General features: G+C 54.6%; 1 protein-coding gene across 7 annotated transcripts in view; it reads left to right on the top strand.

The window, feature by feature from the left end:
* Positions 1 to 15,931, top strand: part of DCTN1 (dynactin subunit 1) — a 48,270-nt gene that overhangs the window by 8,557 nt on the left and 23,782 nt on the right. For 4 of the 7 annotated variants that reach the window (XM_085059401.1, XM_085059400.1, XM_085059396.1 and 1 more), the window contains 4 exons: positions 4,378 to 4,623; positions 7,449 to 7,527; positions 9,872 to 9,903; positions 11,831 to 11,851. In XM_085059401.1, coding sequence (XP_084915527.1) covers positions 4,396 to 4,623; positions 7,449 to 7,527; positions 9,872 to 9,903; positions 11,831 to 11,851 — 360 coding nt within the window. In that variant the 5' untranslated portion in view covers positions 4,378 to 4,395. Of the gene's footprint in view, positions 1 to 4,377; positions 4,624 to 7,448; positions 7,528 to 9,871; positions 9,904 to 11,830; positions 11,852 to 15,931 lie in introns of those variants that run through there. The other 3 variants (XM_085059399.1, XM_085059398.1, XM_085059397.1) reach the window with 1 other exon arrangement.

The following is a 15,931-nucleotide window of genomic DNA, read 5'->3' as shown; positions in this document are numbered from 1 at the left end:
TTGCCCACCCTGGCAGGGTCCAAGTGTGTATCCATGTGGGTCTGTAGGGGCAGCGGCTGGAGCCCCCCAAACCTCCCTGTTTTCCACGGGGGAGCAGGATGAAGGGGGTGAAATTCCAACCTGAGTCCTGACAGCTCTGTCACAACAGCCTGGGGGGATCTGGGGGCTCCAAAGGGGTGGAGGCCCAGGGAAGGAGCCAAATGTTGGCTCCAAGGGCTGATGGAGATGTGGCTGCAGGAGTAGTGGCAGGACTGCAGGGCCTGAGAATTCTGGGGTGCCAGGGATTCCAGGGCAGTGCTGGACACTGCAGGTAGGGCACTGGGAGCAGCTTATCCCTGTTTGGCTCACGTGGATTTTGGAATGGGCACTGCAGGGACCGCAGCTGTGCCAGCCCTTCCTGGGGCCAGAGCCACTGGTCACCCTGGCTGTGTCCCTGCCAGGTTTTGGGGACACTGCTCCTGGTGTCCAGAGACACCCACACCCTCCCAGCTGGGCAGCCTGGAATCAATGCCACCACTGGGAGCTTCATCCCAGTGCCACATCCTGGTGTCACCCACGGCAGCCACCCTCAGTCTCAGGGTGATCCTTTCTTCCCACAGGGATGCTGTGGCAGCACCAGGTGCCATTGACTCGGTGCTGACCAGGCTTAAACCCGGAATTATTCCCAAATCTTTCCCTCTTCCAGCTTTGTGGGTTGCACCTGGAATTCGGATCTTGTCAGAGTTGGCTGCTCGGGATTCTCCCGAAACTTTTGATCTGAGCTTTGAGTGACAGTTTGAGGCTCCCTCAGTCTCACCTGCGTGGGGGAGGCGCTCCTGGAGGAATGCACTGAATATTTCCACGGTGATCCACCGGGATGGGGTGGAATGGTGAAGCCCTCATGCTCGGATGGCGCACGGGGCTGACCCAAATCGCTGGGAATTCATCCCATTTTCAGTGGCTCAGCAGCAGGATCTTCACATAGCAGAGCTGACAGTCTGTGGATGTCTAGCATGCTTCAAGAAGGGGGGAAGACAGGAAAATGCTGGATTTTGGAGCAGTGCCAGGCAGGAAGTTGTGAGGAGCAGTCTCTGGTGGTGGTGGCAGCACAGCCATGTGCTCATCTCTCACCTGGATCAGGTGTCCCTGGAGCGGGATGGGAACTCTGGGATATGGGACAGGCTCCTCCTGGGCTGGTGGCTTCCTCCAGGGATGGCTGCTCCAGAGGCTCAGCATTCCTGGTTGCTCCTCTGGCTGCCCCATTCCCACTACCTGCCCTGTGCCACCTCCTCAGGTCTCTCCCACTGCCTCCACTGTGAATCCCTGGATTTCTTATTTGCTGGGATTTAGGAGCTTATTCTCGCTCCAAACTGAGCAGTGACAAGGCTGTCACTGCAAGTGGCCCCAGCCCTTCTCTCTTCCCATGTGGCTTCCCACAGTTCTGCTCCTCCATCCTCTTCCCTCCCTGTCCATAACTGCCATGCCCAGGCTTGGGGTATCCCAAGTGTGTTCCACTGGGAAGGTTGGCATGGCAGAGGAGCTGCCCTGGGAAGCTGAGGAAATTCCAGGCTGTGTCACCAGCTTCTGCCAGGCTATTGTGCCGTGCTGTCCCCAAGGGTGACCATCCCCATGTTTGTGGGGTCTGTCTCCCTTGTCCCTCCTGTCTGCAGCCAGACAGGGATTGTCACCATGGCCAGGACGAGTGACTACAGGTGTGTCCACTTCTCCTGGGGTGGCCATCGAGTCCCCTGGCTGGGATGGTGCCTGGGAATGCCCATCCCAGGTGCTTCCAGCCTGGAGAGTTCTTCCACTTTTAAAACCTGGATTAATCCCATTGGTTTGAATCTTCATGGGAATTCCAGCTGGGGGTTTATCCATTGGATTGGAGCCATCCTCACATCAGAGGGACAAACCCACAGAGCATATTCTGATTAGTTGGAAACAAAAGTTGGAGACCCATTGCCTTGTCCTGAGGGATGGGATGGGGTGGGAGAGATTCATCCTTTGCTCTCCTTCTTTTCCCAAATGTGAAAGACTCGGAAAAGTTTCCATGAAATAAGTGCTGATTGGCAAATGTCCAGCAGGGACAGGCTGGGAGAGCTGGGAATGTCCATCCTGGAGAAGGGAAGGTTCCAGGGAGATCTTAAGAGCCCCTTCCAGTGCCTAAAGGGGTTTCAAGAGATCTGGAGAGGGACATGGGACAAGGGGTGGAGGGACAGGACAAGGGGGAATGGCTTCCCAGTGCCAGAGATACCCACAGGACTCGCAGTGTGTCACATCCAACGGATCTTACCTGGCTGCAGGTGCCAAACGAAAGCTAGGAGGGATAAAAACTCCTGGTCCAGGAACCTTTCAGTTTACTGGAGATTTGGGATTTCCCTTTGGGCTTCTTGTGTTCTTGGAGCTCTGTTCCCATTTTCCATCACACCTGGGACAGGATTTTCCAGGTGGTGGCAGGATGTTGGTGCAGCCCTGGGAGCTGGAAGGAGCCAGCACTTTATATTTGGGTCTTGGGCATCAATTTTGCCTTTGAGGTCTTGGGTTTGTTGGTTGGGTGATGGATTTTGTGGTTTAATACAGGATTCTTTTGGTTTCTGCCGGTTGTGTTTGGTTTCTGCAAGTTGTGTTTGGATGAAACCTGGAATTCAGGCTTGTGGGAAAACCAGCATCCCTCCCAAAAACTCCCCAAACATGGTGGGGTCACTCTGCATTCCAACCTTGGATAGTGATGTGTAAGGGAAGGGGGTGGTTTGTTGGGATTCCAGGAGCTTCCAAAATCCCCTGGGTTCTTCCACAGGCTGAGAATTCCCTGAATCTCCCAAACCCCCTGTGGTGTCCAGCTGTGGCTGAGGTTTGTCCGCAGGGCCTTCCCGGCAATTCCCTGCCGTGCTGGGTGAAAGAGCCTCTGTTTTCCTGGGATAAACAGCAGATTCTTTGGCTGAAGCCAGGCCCAGAGCGACCAAAACTCCGCATTTCTGCACAGTGACCAGAACCAGTGACACGTGGGGTGGGGGAAATGCCAAACTGGTCCCATTTTGGGGACTGCTGGGAGCTTGGGATGAACGGGAAGATGGAGCTGAGCACGGCAAGGAACATCCGCGTCTCCTCTGGGATAGAGGCAGTGGGACTGAAAGGTGTCAGGGTTTGAGGAGGGGATTCCAAAAGATCTGGAGAGGGGCTTTGGATACAAGCATGGAGTGACAGGACAAGGGGGAATGACTTCCCCTGGAAAAGGGGAGATTTGAGTGGGATATTGGGAAGGAATTCCTCCCTGTGAGGGTGGAGAGGCCCTGGCACAGGGTTCCCAGAGAAGCTGTGGCTGCCCCTGGATCCCTGGAAGTGTCTAAGGCTGGGTTGGATGGGATTTGGAGCACCCTGGGATAGCGGGAGGTATCCCTGCCTGTCAGGGAGTGGCACTGGATGGGCTTTAAGGTCTCTTCCCACCCAAACCATTCCATGATTCCATGACTAATCTGTTTTACTCAGAGCAGGAGGCGTTGGGGGTGGATCCCAACAAATTTCCCTGTGATTTTTAATAATCCTGAGTACCCCATAAACCCTGTGGAATTCCTCACATCCATCACCTCACTGCTGCTCTAAAAGCATTGATCACCTGGATAACAACACCTGAACCCAGGTACATCTCAAGATGTCACACTTGGAGTGTCCTGGTGCCCACTGGAATGTAAATGGGGATCAGTGTTTATGACAGGATCTTGGAATCATGGAATTGTTGAGGTTTTAAATCCCTCCAGGGATGGGGACTCCACCACTGCCTGTGCCAGGGTTGGACAGCCCTTTCCAGGAGGAATTTTCCAATATCCAGTCTAAACCTCCCCTGGCACAGCCTGAGGCTGTTTCCTCTCTCCTGGATAGTGACAATCCCACCTGGAAAGCCGCTGGACTTTCCCACTGCATTCCAAGATGGGATACCCCAAGTCTGAGCACAGAGGAGTGCCTGGAACAGCACCAGAGCCACCAGATCCTGACAGGCTGAAGGGATGGGACAATGACCTGTGTCCCAAGCAGCCTGTCTCCTCCTGGGCACAGAATTCCCAGGCCGGAAAACCATGGGAATGCTGATATAATGAGAAAAGATGGAGTATGAGTTGGTTAAGGCTGATAGACTGTGCTGCTCTTGGGGTTCTTTTTCCTCCAAGCCTTATAAAAATGTTATCAAAAGGGATAAATCAGGTTTGTGAGCCCAGAGTGACCACTGATGGTGGCTGTGCCATGGTTTGTGGCTCCTCTTCAGGAGCAGAAGGAATCACCCTTGGCTGGCTCCCAAAATAAAAGGAAGTGGAAGAGGCGAGCAGGGCCGGAGTGGGATAAACCATCCCAATATCCAAACCTTGTGTCCATCCCATCTTCTCAGCTGTGCTTCTCCCTGTTTTCCAGGCTTCCAGCACCCCCAGGATGAGCTCGGACGGCGGCAGCAAGCCCCTCAAGGTGGGCTCCCGCGTGGAGGTCATCGGCAAGGGCCACTGCGGCACCGTGGCCTACGTGGGAGCCACCCTGTTCGCCACCGGCAAGTGGGTCGGGGTCATCCTGGACGAGGCCAAGGGCAAGAACGACGGCACGGTGCAGGGCAGGAAATATTTCACCTGTGAGGAGAACCACGGCATCTTCGTGCGGCAGTCCCAGGTGGGTGGGATCCCGGGATCCTCGGGAGCACATGGATCACGGTTCACTTGTTAAATACAGGGAAACAGCCCTTCCTACCCAGTTCCCTTCAGTGCCAGAGATGTGGGCTTTCTGGGATTCTCTGTCTCTCCATTCTCCAAGCCCTTCCTACTCAGTTCCCTTCAGTCCCAGAGATGTGAGGTTTCTGGGATTCTCTGTCTCCCCACTCTCCAATCCCAGGTAGAACCTCACCTGGGGCTGCTCCAGGCCCCCTCTGCACAATTCCTTGAGGTCTTGCCCAGCCCACAGGGTTATTGTGGAATATTTTCAGGTGGATTGGGTGAAAATAGTGTGTTGATTTCCCAATGGTTTTATTCTGTTTCCCAAGGAAGTGCCCAGCCTGGTGCTGCCCTGTATTTAGTGCCTGCTGCAGGTGGAGTTTGGGATCAATCTTGGATGTTTACCTGGAGGCAGAGCCAGGGAATTTTAATTAAATCATGTTTACCTGGAAGGAGATAAAACACATGGTGTGGGTGTAGCTGCTGAGCTTTGCTGCCTGTGTGCTGCAGCAGGGACCAGGAGCTCCCTCCAGAGCAAACATACTCCAGGTTAATTCCCTGTGTCACCTCCCAGGGGCAGAGAGGTGACACTGAAGCCCCCCAGCCAGCTCCTGTCCCCTCCCTGGCACAAAGGGGCTGGTTTGTGTCTCATCCTGTGGCCTCTCATTGTCAGGACCTTGGCGTTGGATGACAGAGGGAAAATGAGCACAAAATGAGGGGATTTGGGTCCTGGGGTTCATGCCAGCATCCTCTGTCCCATCCATTGGAAGGGCCTTTGGATCATACATGGTTAGAGTCTGCAGCAATAACTCCTCCAGGAGAAACTCCAGGAATCACTGACGTTGGAAAAGACCTTTAAGATGAGGCCAGCCATTCCCTGCTTCAGTCTCTGTGTCAGGATAAGGGAAAATGATCCCCATACTTTCAATAATGGGATAAACACAAAGAGCTGAATCCTCCAGAGGTGGAGGCAAATGTGCTGGGGAGCTTTTCATGTCTTTATCCAACCCAAACACTGTTGATGTGTAGGAAGTGCTGGATGGAGCACTGCTGCTCTCCTGGGATCACCACAGAGATTTCCCAAATGTAATTCCACCACACTCCCAGTTTCCCACACACTGAAACTGGACACATGGACCCAGCTCCCTTGTCCTCCTCTCTCTGGTCTGTCCTGCCAGGCTTTGAGAAGTTTTTAGGGGAAAAGTTGCATCTGGAGGACAAGGAGGAACCTCAAAGCCCACCCAGTGCCACCCCCTGACAGTCAGGTACACCTTCCACTATCCCAGGTGGCTCCAAGCCCCATCCAACCTGGCCTTGGACACTTCCAGGGATGACACAGCTTTTCTGGGAATTCCATGCCAGCTCCTCACCACCCTCCAGCTAGGAATTCCTTCCCAATATCCTACCTATCCCTGCCCTCTGGAAGCCGTTCCCTGTGTTGTCACCTTGGCCTCTGGGTGTACAGCACCAAATTCCAGAGCTGGGGGGATGGATTGGGACACACCTGGAGCAGAGATGGGAAGCAGGACAGATAAACAGCCCCCAAATCTCCCAAATCCCCAGTCCGAGAGCAAAGCCATGGATGCAGGGCTGTCCCAGCAGGTCCAGAGCTGATCCTGAGCCACCCTGGGGCACAGGAATGGTCCCCAGTGTCCCCCAGCTCCCACCTGGCAGGCACAGAGTGGGGACCTCACCCCTGGCACCTCACAGCAGGGGCAGGGAGGGGCAGAGGGTGCTGAGCACAGAGCTCTGGGTGGGGCTGGATGCATCCCCCATCCTTGGAAGTGTCCAAGGCCAGGTTGGACAGGGCTTGGAGCAATCTGGGATAGTGGGAGGTGACCCTGCCCATGGCAGGGTTGGCACTGGAGTGGATTTAAGGTCCTTTCCCAGCCAAAGCATTCCAGGATTCCCTGATTCTACCTGAGCTGGCAATTCCAAGCATGGCTGTTCCTTTCCTGGTGTGTGGAAATCCCTGATTTTGGCGTCACCTGGAGCTGCATTTCAGCTCCTGGCTGGCAGAGGAGCTCGATGGCCATGGCATGTCCAGTCTGTGGTGGCACTTCCCAGTGTCACCCCGGATCCAGCCCCGCTCTGTCCCTGTCCCCAGCCTCTCCAGCAGCTTTGGAATTCCCACTTGGGCTGTATCTGCTGGGAAACCCCCAGACCATGCAGAATTCCCACCCTGCGTGGCTGCAGGTGTCATGATTTCCATGGCACATTTTCCCTGGTCTTGTGGCTTTTAATTCAATTTTAATCATGCCCAGTGTTGGGAGTCTTCCCAAAATGGAATCCCTGTCTGACAGCTTCCTGGGTTATTTTGATTTTTAAGCTGAACTCCCAGATGGGAGGTAGTGATGGATCAGGCAAATTCCTGCAGGAACAGTTTGGGAGGTGCTGATCTGAGGCACAAGGATGGTTCTCTCATAAGAATCTAATCCCTCCCAGCCTCATTTTCCATGTTTAACCAGCAAAAATGTGTCCAAAAATAGTTCACAGTAAGAAATCCCTGAATCTGGTTCGGATGTTCCGGGCTGTCAAATCCAGAGCTTTGACATTCCTCATTGCCTGTGTGAACATTCCTTATTCCCAATGGGATTAAGGAGTTTATGGCTGTTTTTAAGGAACCTGTGGAAGGAGGATGGTCAGTGGCAAAGCTGGAATGATGAAATTAAAAATCTGTGCCAAAAACGTGGGATCTGCTCTGCTGAACCCACTGCCAGAGGTACCTATTCCTTGACCTCCCTGTTTGGGAATTTTTGGCAGTGATGCTTGTTGTGCTTTTCCCAGATCCAGGTGTTTGAGGATGGAGCAGACACGACATCCCCAGAAACCCCAGAATCTGCTGCAATGAAGGTCCCTAAGAGAGGTATGGCCTGGCTGGGAAATTCTTCCTGAAGGTTTGAGAAATCCTTCGGGGAGAGGTGGGAAATCCTTACTGGAGAGGTGGCAATCCTTACTGGAGGGGATGGGAAATCCGTCCTGGAGGGCTGTGAATCCTTCCTGGAGGGGATGGGAAATCTCTCCTAAAAGGGAATGGGAAATCCCTCCTAAAGTGGATGGGAAATCCCTCCTAAAGTGGATGGGGAATCCCTCCTGGAAATAGGGAATCCCTCCTGCAGAGGTGGGAAGTATTTCCCAGATGAAATGGGAAATCTTTCCTGGAGAGATGGGAAATCTCTTTTGGAGGGGTGGGAATCCTTCCTGGAAAGGTGGGAAATCCCTCCTGCAGAGGTGGGAAGTATTTCCTGGAGAGATGGGAAATCTCTCTTGGAGGGGTGGGAATCCTTCCTGGAAAAGTGGCAAATCCTTCCTGTAAGAAAGGGGGAAATCATGGAATATTTCCCAGCGGGAATGCAGACCCACTGAACCATGCCTGGCTGTGGAATTGCAGCACCCCTGTGGGATTGCAGCACCCCTGTCTCCAGCCCCTTGCCGTTCCCCATTCCCACCCAAGGCTAGGGATCCCTTCGAGCATTCCTTCCCCCTTTCCCACATCCGTCAGCCCTGCCATCCCTGGCTGTGGGCCCAGACAGGCTTCCCTCCCTCCCTCTGAGCCCTGCTTTGTCGGGAATGTTTTCCACACACACTGCGGGATCCCGGGAGCTGCCGGAAGGGGCTCTGCCAGCTTCCTGCCTTGGCTGCTCTCTCGGCTCCCTGTGCCAAGCCGGGAGCTCTGTGTGGGAAGCGTTTGTGGGATTAATGGATCGGGCTGGGCTGGGGGTGCTGAGTGGGATTTCCCCTCTCCCAGGAAGTAGGAAGGAAAATTGTTTGGGAAAATGGAATGGAATGGACCCTTCCTTGCTCTCTGCTTTGGATCCTGTAGTCAGCATAGAATTGTAAAATAGAGTCATGGAGTCATTTAGATTGGAAAAGCCCTCAGACACCCCCTAGCCCCCCAGCACTGCCCAGGCCACCACTGACCATGTCCCCAAGTGCCACATCTGTGGACTGTTAAATCCCCCCAGGGATTGGGACTCCACCACTGTCCTGGGCAGCTGTGCCAGGGCTGGACAGCCCTTTCCAGGAAGGAATTTTCCCAAATATCCAACCTAAACCTCCCCTGGCCCAGCCTGAGGTCGTTCCCTCTCCTCCTGTCCCTGTTCCCTGGGAGCACAGCCTGACCCCCTGGCTGTCCCCTCCTGGCAGCAGTTGTGCAGAGCCACAAGGTCCCCCTGATCCCCCTTTTCTCCAGGCTGATCTCCTTTCCCAGCTCCCTCAGCCTCTCCTGGTGCTCCAGACCCTTCCCACCTCCTTCCCTGGACAGGATGGATGCTGGGACAGATGGGGACACTGATCCCAACTTCCCCATCCTGAGATCCCGGAGCAGGAGGAGCCTGGGCTGCAGGTGGGGTGTGGGATGATGCTGTCAGGGATGCAGGGCTGGGATGTGGCTGCCTGCCAAGGGTTTCCATGGAAACAGCAGCTGCTGCAGCAGGACTGCAGTGGGGAGGTGCAGGGATGGCTCTGCCACGGATCCAGCAGCGGCTGCTCCCGGCTGGCACGGGAGGGGACACTTGGGGGGAGCTGCTGGTGACCCCCAGACACCTGGGCAAGGGTGGAAATCCAGACACACCTGCCAGGGAGGGACAGGACACAGGGAATGGCTTCCCACTGCCTGGGTTAGATGGGATATTGGGAAGGAATTGTTCCCTATGAGGGTGGGGAGGCTCTGGCACAGGTTGCCCAGAGAAGCTGTGGCTGTCCCTGGATCCCTGGAAGTGTCCAAGGCCAGTTTGGATGGGACTTGGAACAACCTGGGATAGTGGAAAATGTCCCTGCCCATGGTATGGGGTGGAATTGATGTGATTTAAGGTCCCTTCCCACCCCAAACCATTCCATGATTCTGTGTCCCCAAGTGCCACATCCACATGTGTTTAAGCACCCCCAGGGATGGTGACTGCCACTCCCTGAGCAGCCTGTGCCAGTGCCTCAGGAATCCCTGAATTCCACGGATTCAGCCCAAGGAGAGCAGTGGAACTAGCCCCACTTCTGAGGCGTGTCCAGGTGTTTGCCTTCCTCAGCCAGCAGCTCCCATAAGGAATTCCCTGTTCCCCCAAACCCACACCCCGTTGTGCCACCATTTCCTGCCAGATCCCGACTCTGCTTCACTCCCACTTCCCAAAATTCTCCTGTCCCCATGCTGGGAGCAGGGTGGGGAGGGGACAGGGGTGTCCCTTGGGCTCATGGCTCTGTTTCTGCTCTCTCCACAGATTCCGTGGATGCCGCCAAGGCCAGCAAACTGGTGAGTGACCCCAGCACTTTGTCACCTCTGAAAGGTTTTCATCCCATTGGGAAGAGCACATGGACACACACTCTCGTGGGATAAAATGCCCATGGAAAAGCGAATTTCTCCCAAAACCCATGGGAAACAAGGTGTAAAAATGTCGTTTTTAGCCACTGGGCAGGAATCAGTCTGTTCCTGAGGGATTATCCAGCACAGGTCCTGTGTCACACATTTTGATCCAAGTCCACTTGATATTTCAGCATCCCCTGTCTGCTTCCTTCAAACCCTGATTCTCATGGAATCATGGAAGTGACCTTAAAGCCCACTCACTATCACTTTTCACTATCCCAAGTTTCTCCAAGCCCTATCCAACCTTGCCTTGGACACTTCCAGGGATCCAGGGGCAGTCCTAAGGACCCTCCCATCCCACAGGAAGAGTGCATTCCTTGGGATAAGTGACACTGTCTCTCTCTGGCTTCCATGAAAGCAGTGAACACCTCTGAGTGTCTTCATCCAGGAGCCCCAGTGGCTCCTGGCACATGGATAGGGGCATGTTGTATCCAAATGTGAGGGATATTTCATAAGGAGTGGGAATCTGGAGTGAGTTCCTGTCCTCAGGAATGGTCATACTGGTGTGGGGTAGTGAGGAATCATGGAATAATGAGGCTGGAAAAACCCTCTGAGACCATCAAGTCCAGCTGTTCCCCCAGCACTGCCCAGGTCACCACTCCTGGAGCTGGCTGATCCTGGGGACACAGAGGGTGGGTTTGTGTGTTTTGGGATAGAAACTGGATTTTCCATGGGGATAAACTGGCCCAACCGGGCTGTGGGAAGCAGTGGGAAAGGAAACTGTGGGGACAAGAGGCTTCTGTGCATGTGGCACCTGTGGGGCTGGGTTGGGGCACATTGAAACTCAGCCCCTTGCACTGCCATTCCAGATAATTCCCAGAAGTGGGAATTCTGCTCCCCACCCTGCTGCAGAGCTGGTGTGGGGATGGAGGGTTTGTCAGGCTCAGATCCCGGGCAATGTGAGCTGCAGCCAGAGGGGAGGATGGAAATGGATTCCCTGCCCTGTATTAGAGGGATTTGGGAGGATTTTTGTCTTTTCCTGCTGTGTGGGGCATGACCCATCAACCCCTGGCACTGCTGGAGCCTGTGCCCCGTGTGCTCCCTGCCTGATCCATAACATTGAGGCTCCTGGTTAAATTCCACCCTGGAATTCATTAAAAAACAAAGAGAATATTTAGGAAACCTCAGTGTTCTTGAAATCAGGGAATAGGGATTGTTCTTGGAATTTTTTGACGCTGCTGATGGGGAGAAGGGATCAGGACAGGAGATGCTGCTCCGTGTGCAGCTGTTCTGGGGCATTCCTGCTGGTTTGTCATGGAACCATGGAATGGTTTGAGTTGGGAGGGACCTTAAAGCAGATCCAGGGACATTTTCCACCAGCCCAGGTGGCTCCAAGCCCCATCCAGCCTGGCCTTGGCCACTTCCAGGGATCCAGGGGCAGTGAAGGCTTCTCTGGACAACCTGTGCCAGGGCCTCAGCACCCTCACAGGGAGGGATTCCTTCCCAATATCTCATCTCTCCCTGCCCTCTGGCAGTGGGAAACCATTCCCCCATGTCCTCACAGCCCTGGCATCCTCTTCCTCCTGCATCCTGGGAAATCCTGGCACCCCAATCCCTTTAACCTGTCCTTGCACCATGAATTTATTTATTCCCCTTCGGACATGTCCTGACTCCCCAGATTATCCGTGCAAGGGGCAGGAGGTGAATCCAGAGCGAGGCGGTGACTCCAAAACTGTTTTCTCCTTAATTTACTTCAATTTCCCTGATTATATTTCCCCCCCTGCCTTTCCTGCAGCCTGGGGGGGAGCTTCCCAGGGATCATTTCCCTGGACCCTCCAGGCCTCTCTAACGTTCCTTCTGTTCCCTCCTCACGCAGCGCGGAGCGAAGCCCAAAAAGGTGCTGTTTGTCCCTTTTCCGTGCGCGGCCGCATGCCGGGGCCATCGTCATCCTCACTGTCCCCATCCCGCTCCATCCCAGCGCTGCATGGCTGCTCCTTGCATGTGCTCCCAGCCAGGGAGGGGACATCGCTCCGGGGCGGAATGCGGTGGTGGCACATCAGCGTGGAATTGTGGAATGTTTGGGTGGGAAAAGCCTCTGAGGCCATTGAGTTCCCCCAGTGCTAAACCTTGTCCCCAAGTGTCACATCCCCTCAGGAATGGGGATTCTCCCCCTGTCCTGGGCAGCCTCTTCAATGCTTTCCAACCCTTTCCATGAAGGAATTTTTTCCTCATATCCAGCCTGAACTTCACCTGGCGCAGCCTGAAGCCATTCCCTCATAGATATTTTTATAAACCCTATGGTGACTCGGGGACAAGTGGTACCTTCTCAGGGCTGTCCTGTCTCTGGGCTCTGGCTCCTCCTGGGGACACCCAAACCCACCTGGTTTGTGACAATTATTGAAGCCAAAACTCTTTTGGACAAGGGTGAGCTGAAACTCCAAAGGTCTTGGCAAAGAATCCCAAATGATTTGTGTTGGGATGGACGTTAAAGCCCATCTCGTTCCACACCCCCACCACTGGCAGGGACACCAAATCATCATTCCTTGCAGGGGATTTGGGGAATTTTTTTTTTTCCCTGTGGGAATTTTGCCAAGAGAAAAGCCAGGGTGGGCACTGGAGACATGGGAGAGGGGAGGGAGTTGGTACCTGTGTGCCCTCAGCGTCCCCTCGGTCCAGCTTTGCTTTCCAGCTGCTTCCGTATCAATTTTTGGGTGGAAAAACAGTCCAGAGAGCTCTGTTTGTCCATGGGAAGTCTGGAGGTGAGGAGCAGTGTGGAATCTGCCAAGAGTCCATGGAAGGGGGGCTGAGAGCACCTGTCCCCAGGTGTCCCCTCCTCGTGTCCCCCCAGATCCAATCCTCTGCACGTCCCTGAGGCTTCATCCCAGTCCTGCCAGCTCCAAGGGGCTCACAGCTGCCGTGGGATGAAATTCTCATTTGGAATGTTGGGTTCCTCCTTCCCTGTCCTTGTTCTGGCGGGTTTGCAGCTGCTGTGTGTCCCCACTCTGTCCCTGCTGTCTTCTCGGAGCTGTGGCTGGGATTAGGATCACGGGGGTGTGACTGTCACTGTCCTGAGGATCACAGGTCTGTCGCTGCCCTGGGGATCGTGGATTTGTGACTGTCACTGTCCTGGGAATCATGGGGGTGTGACAATCATTGTCCTGAGGATCATGGTGTGTGACAGTCATTGTCCTGAGGATCCTGGATTTGTGACTGTCCTGGGGATCTGGATCTGTGACTGTCACTGTCCTGAAAATCCTGGTATGCGACAGTCACTGTCCTGAGGATCATGGATCTGTGACTGTCACTGTCCTGGGGATTCTGGTATGTGACAGTCACTGTCTGGTGTGACTGTGAGGATCCTGGTGTGTACTTGTCGCTGTCCTGGGGATCATGGTGACTGTCACTCTTCTGAGGATCATGGATCTGTCACTGTCCTGACCCCGTCCTTGCCACATGGGCATAGCTTACCCAGGGACAGCCCCGTGCCAGGCTCTGCTGTCCCTTCAAAATTTAACTTTTTCAGCCATTAATGACCCCGAGAGCCCCCCTGCCTCTTGGGCAGCTCCTACCCCTCACACAGATGTGCTGGGTGGGTGGGGGGGAGTTGGATAACGAGAGTAATTAGCGGGTAAATCCTCATTCCGGAGATTACGGCGGCTCCCGTGTGTCAAATATAGACTTTAATCATGTCCAGAGCTGCTGCCAGATGGGCCTTTCCCCCCTCCTGCTGTGGTCCTTCCCTGTTTTCCATGGATTTGGGAGCGGTGTGGCTGTTGTGGCCTTTGGGCTGTGCTGTTCCTGGAGGGAAGCTCTGGGTGGGGACACCTTGGGACACTGGGGGTCCTGTCCCTTGGCTGTGACACCATGTCAGGGTGTCCTTGTTGGTGCAGGAGCGGCTGGTCCAGGCTGTCCTCAGGGCCTCTGTCCTTGCCCAGGCTGGCTGGGAAGGACCCCAAAAGCTGGTTAAAGAGCAGGAGGAGGGTGTTTCCCGGGTAATTTTTGGGATGAAACAGATTGTGTCATCTTCATCCCCTTGACGGTGTGTCTTTGGTGGTGACAAGCCACCCCTTCTCCTCCTGCAGTGCTGGGTGACACTGGGTCCTCCCAGGGACAAGGAGGTGGCAGGGCTGTGGTGGGAGCAGGAGATTCCCAGGGATGCAGGGAAAGGCTGATCCCTGGCTCCAGTGTGAGCTCTGCCTCACTTGAGGGTGTCAGGGTGGGCTGCTGGGGTCTGACACTCTCTGGAATCATGGAATTGTGGAAGAGTTAGGTTGGAAAAGCCCTTGGAGACCACTGAGTCCAAGTGCTCCCCCACCTCTGCCAAAGCCATGTCCCCAAGTGCCACATCCACATGTGGCACTTGCTGGTGCTGTGACCCAGCTGGTGACTCCTGTCACCTCAGGTCGCCTGTCCCCTGCAGCTAGTTTGATCCCTGGGATTTTCCCATGTTTGTCACCCTCCAGTGACATCCCTGTTCCTTTCATCCTCCCAGCAGCATTCCATATGCCAGGGCTGAATTCCTGGCGATGTGTCCTGAGGCTGGATCTCCCTCTGTGCTGGACACCTGCTCTGATCCCATCACTCTGATCCAGGGTGACCACTCGGTGGCTGGGTCAATGTCCAGGTTGTTATCCTGGTGTTATCCCAGTCTCCATGCAGGAGCAGATGGCCCATTCCAGCCCGGAGCAGGTCCCAGATGGTGTGTTGAATGCAGAGGGGCCACGCCAGGCCCTGTTAATCCTTTAAAGGAAAAGATAATCCGATCAGCTCTGAAAACCCACCTCATCCCAGCTGCCCAAACCGCGGCCCACAGCAGGGCCTGGATGAACTCAGAGCTGGTTTTCCAGGCACTGTCGTCCAGGTGACACCCCTGTGGCAGCTCTTTGTGTCCCCAAGGGGGTTTGTGGCGAGGTCTGAGGTGATTATTTTGATGTGACCCTTTGGAGCTGAGCAGCATCCGGTGCTGCAAACTGATGACTCCGTGGAAAAGAGCTGGAGTTAACCCTGGCATTCTCTCCAATCCCCACAAGAGCCAGGAATCTTCCTATCTGGGGTGGTGCCTTTTCCCTTCTCATGGATTTAGGAAAAATAACCTCCCTTTCCTGTCCCTGAGGAGTTTCAGGGACAGCCCAAAGCATCCGACACCATTTTCCCGTGGTTAAATTGCATTTTCTCTCTGCTGCTGCATTTATCGGATCCAGTGTGTGGGAAGAGTTGATATATTCTGGATTTAGGGAGTGGAGCTGTGTGTGAGGAGAGGAGCTGGTTCATTAGAGCAGCTCTAATACCCTTAATTATCTTAACGATAAATCCTTGTGAGCTGGCACGTGGCTCCTCCAGAGATGGACACGGCACGGGGATCATTCAGGGGCTTAAGAGCCACAGATCCAGGACAATTTCATCTGGAAATGCTTAATTGGAGTTCTTTTTCCCTGTGGTTTGGGTGAGGGCTGGTGGGAATGGGAGGGAGATTCTGTTGGAGCGTTGGAATGGCTTTGGATAACACCAAAAGCTGGGTCTGTGCTGTCAGCTCTGGCTCCTGAAAGGGTTCACAGTGCTCAGGCTGATGGAGCTCGGGGGTTCTTCATTAATTGATGCAATTACAGCTCCCAAAAATGTCATTTGGGAGCTCTTCCCTGTCCCCACCACCTGCCAGCAGCCAGAGGGAGCTGTGGGAGAGCAGATCATGGAATGGTTTGGGTTGGAAGAGACCTTAAAGCCCATCCATGGACTGCTTCCACTATCTCAGGTGGCCTCAGGCTCCATCCAGCCTGGCCTTGGACATTTCCAGGGATCCAGGGGCAGCCACAGATTCTCTGGGCAGCCTGTGCCAGCCTCCCCACCCTCATAGCCAGGGATTCCTTCCTTTTCCAATGGGAAGCCATTCCCTGTCTCCTGTCCCTCCATGCCTTGTCCCCAGTCCCTCTGCAGCTCTCCTGGAGCCCCTTTAGGCCCTGCCAGGGGCTCTGAGCTCTCC

Source organism: Lichenostomus cassidix, chromosome 4 (assembly GCF_008360975.1).
Source record: "Lichenostomus cassidix isolate B80296 chromosome 4, HeHo_3.0, whole genome shotgun sequence".
Lineage (NCBI taxonomy): Eukaryota > Metazoa > Chordata > Aves > Passeriformes > Meliphagidae > Lichenostomus > Lichenostomus cassidix.
Note: the sequence above shows the minus strand (reverse complement) of the source record. Positions and strands in the feature narration are given on the sequence as shown.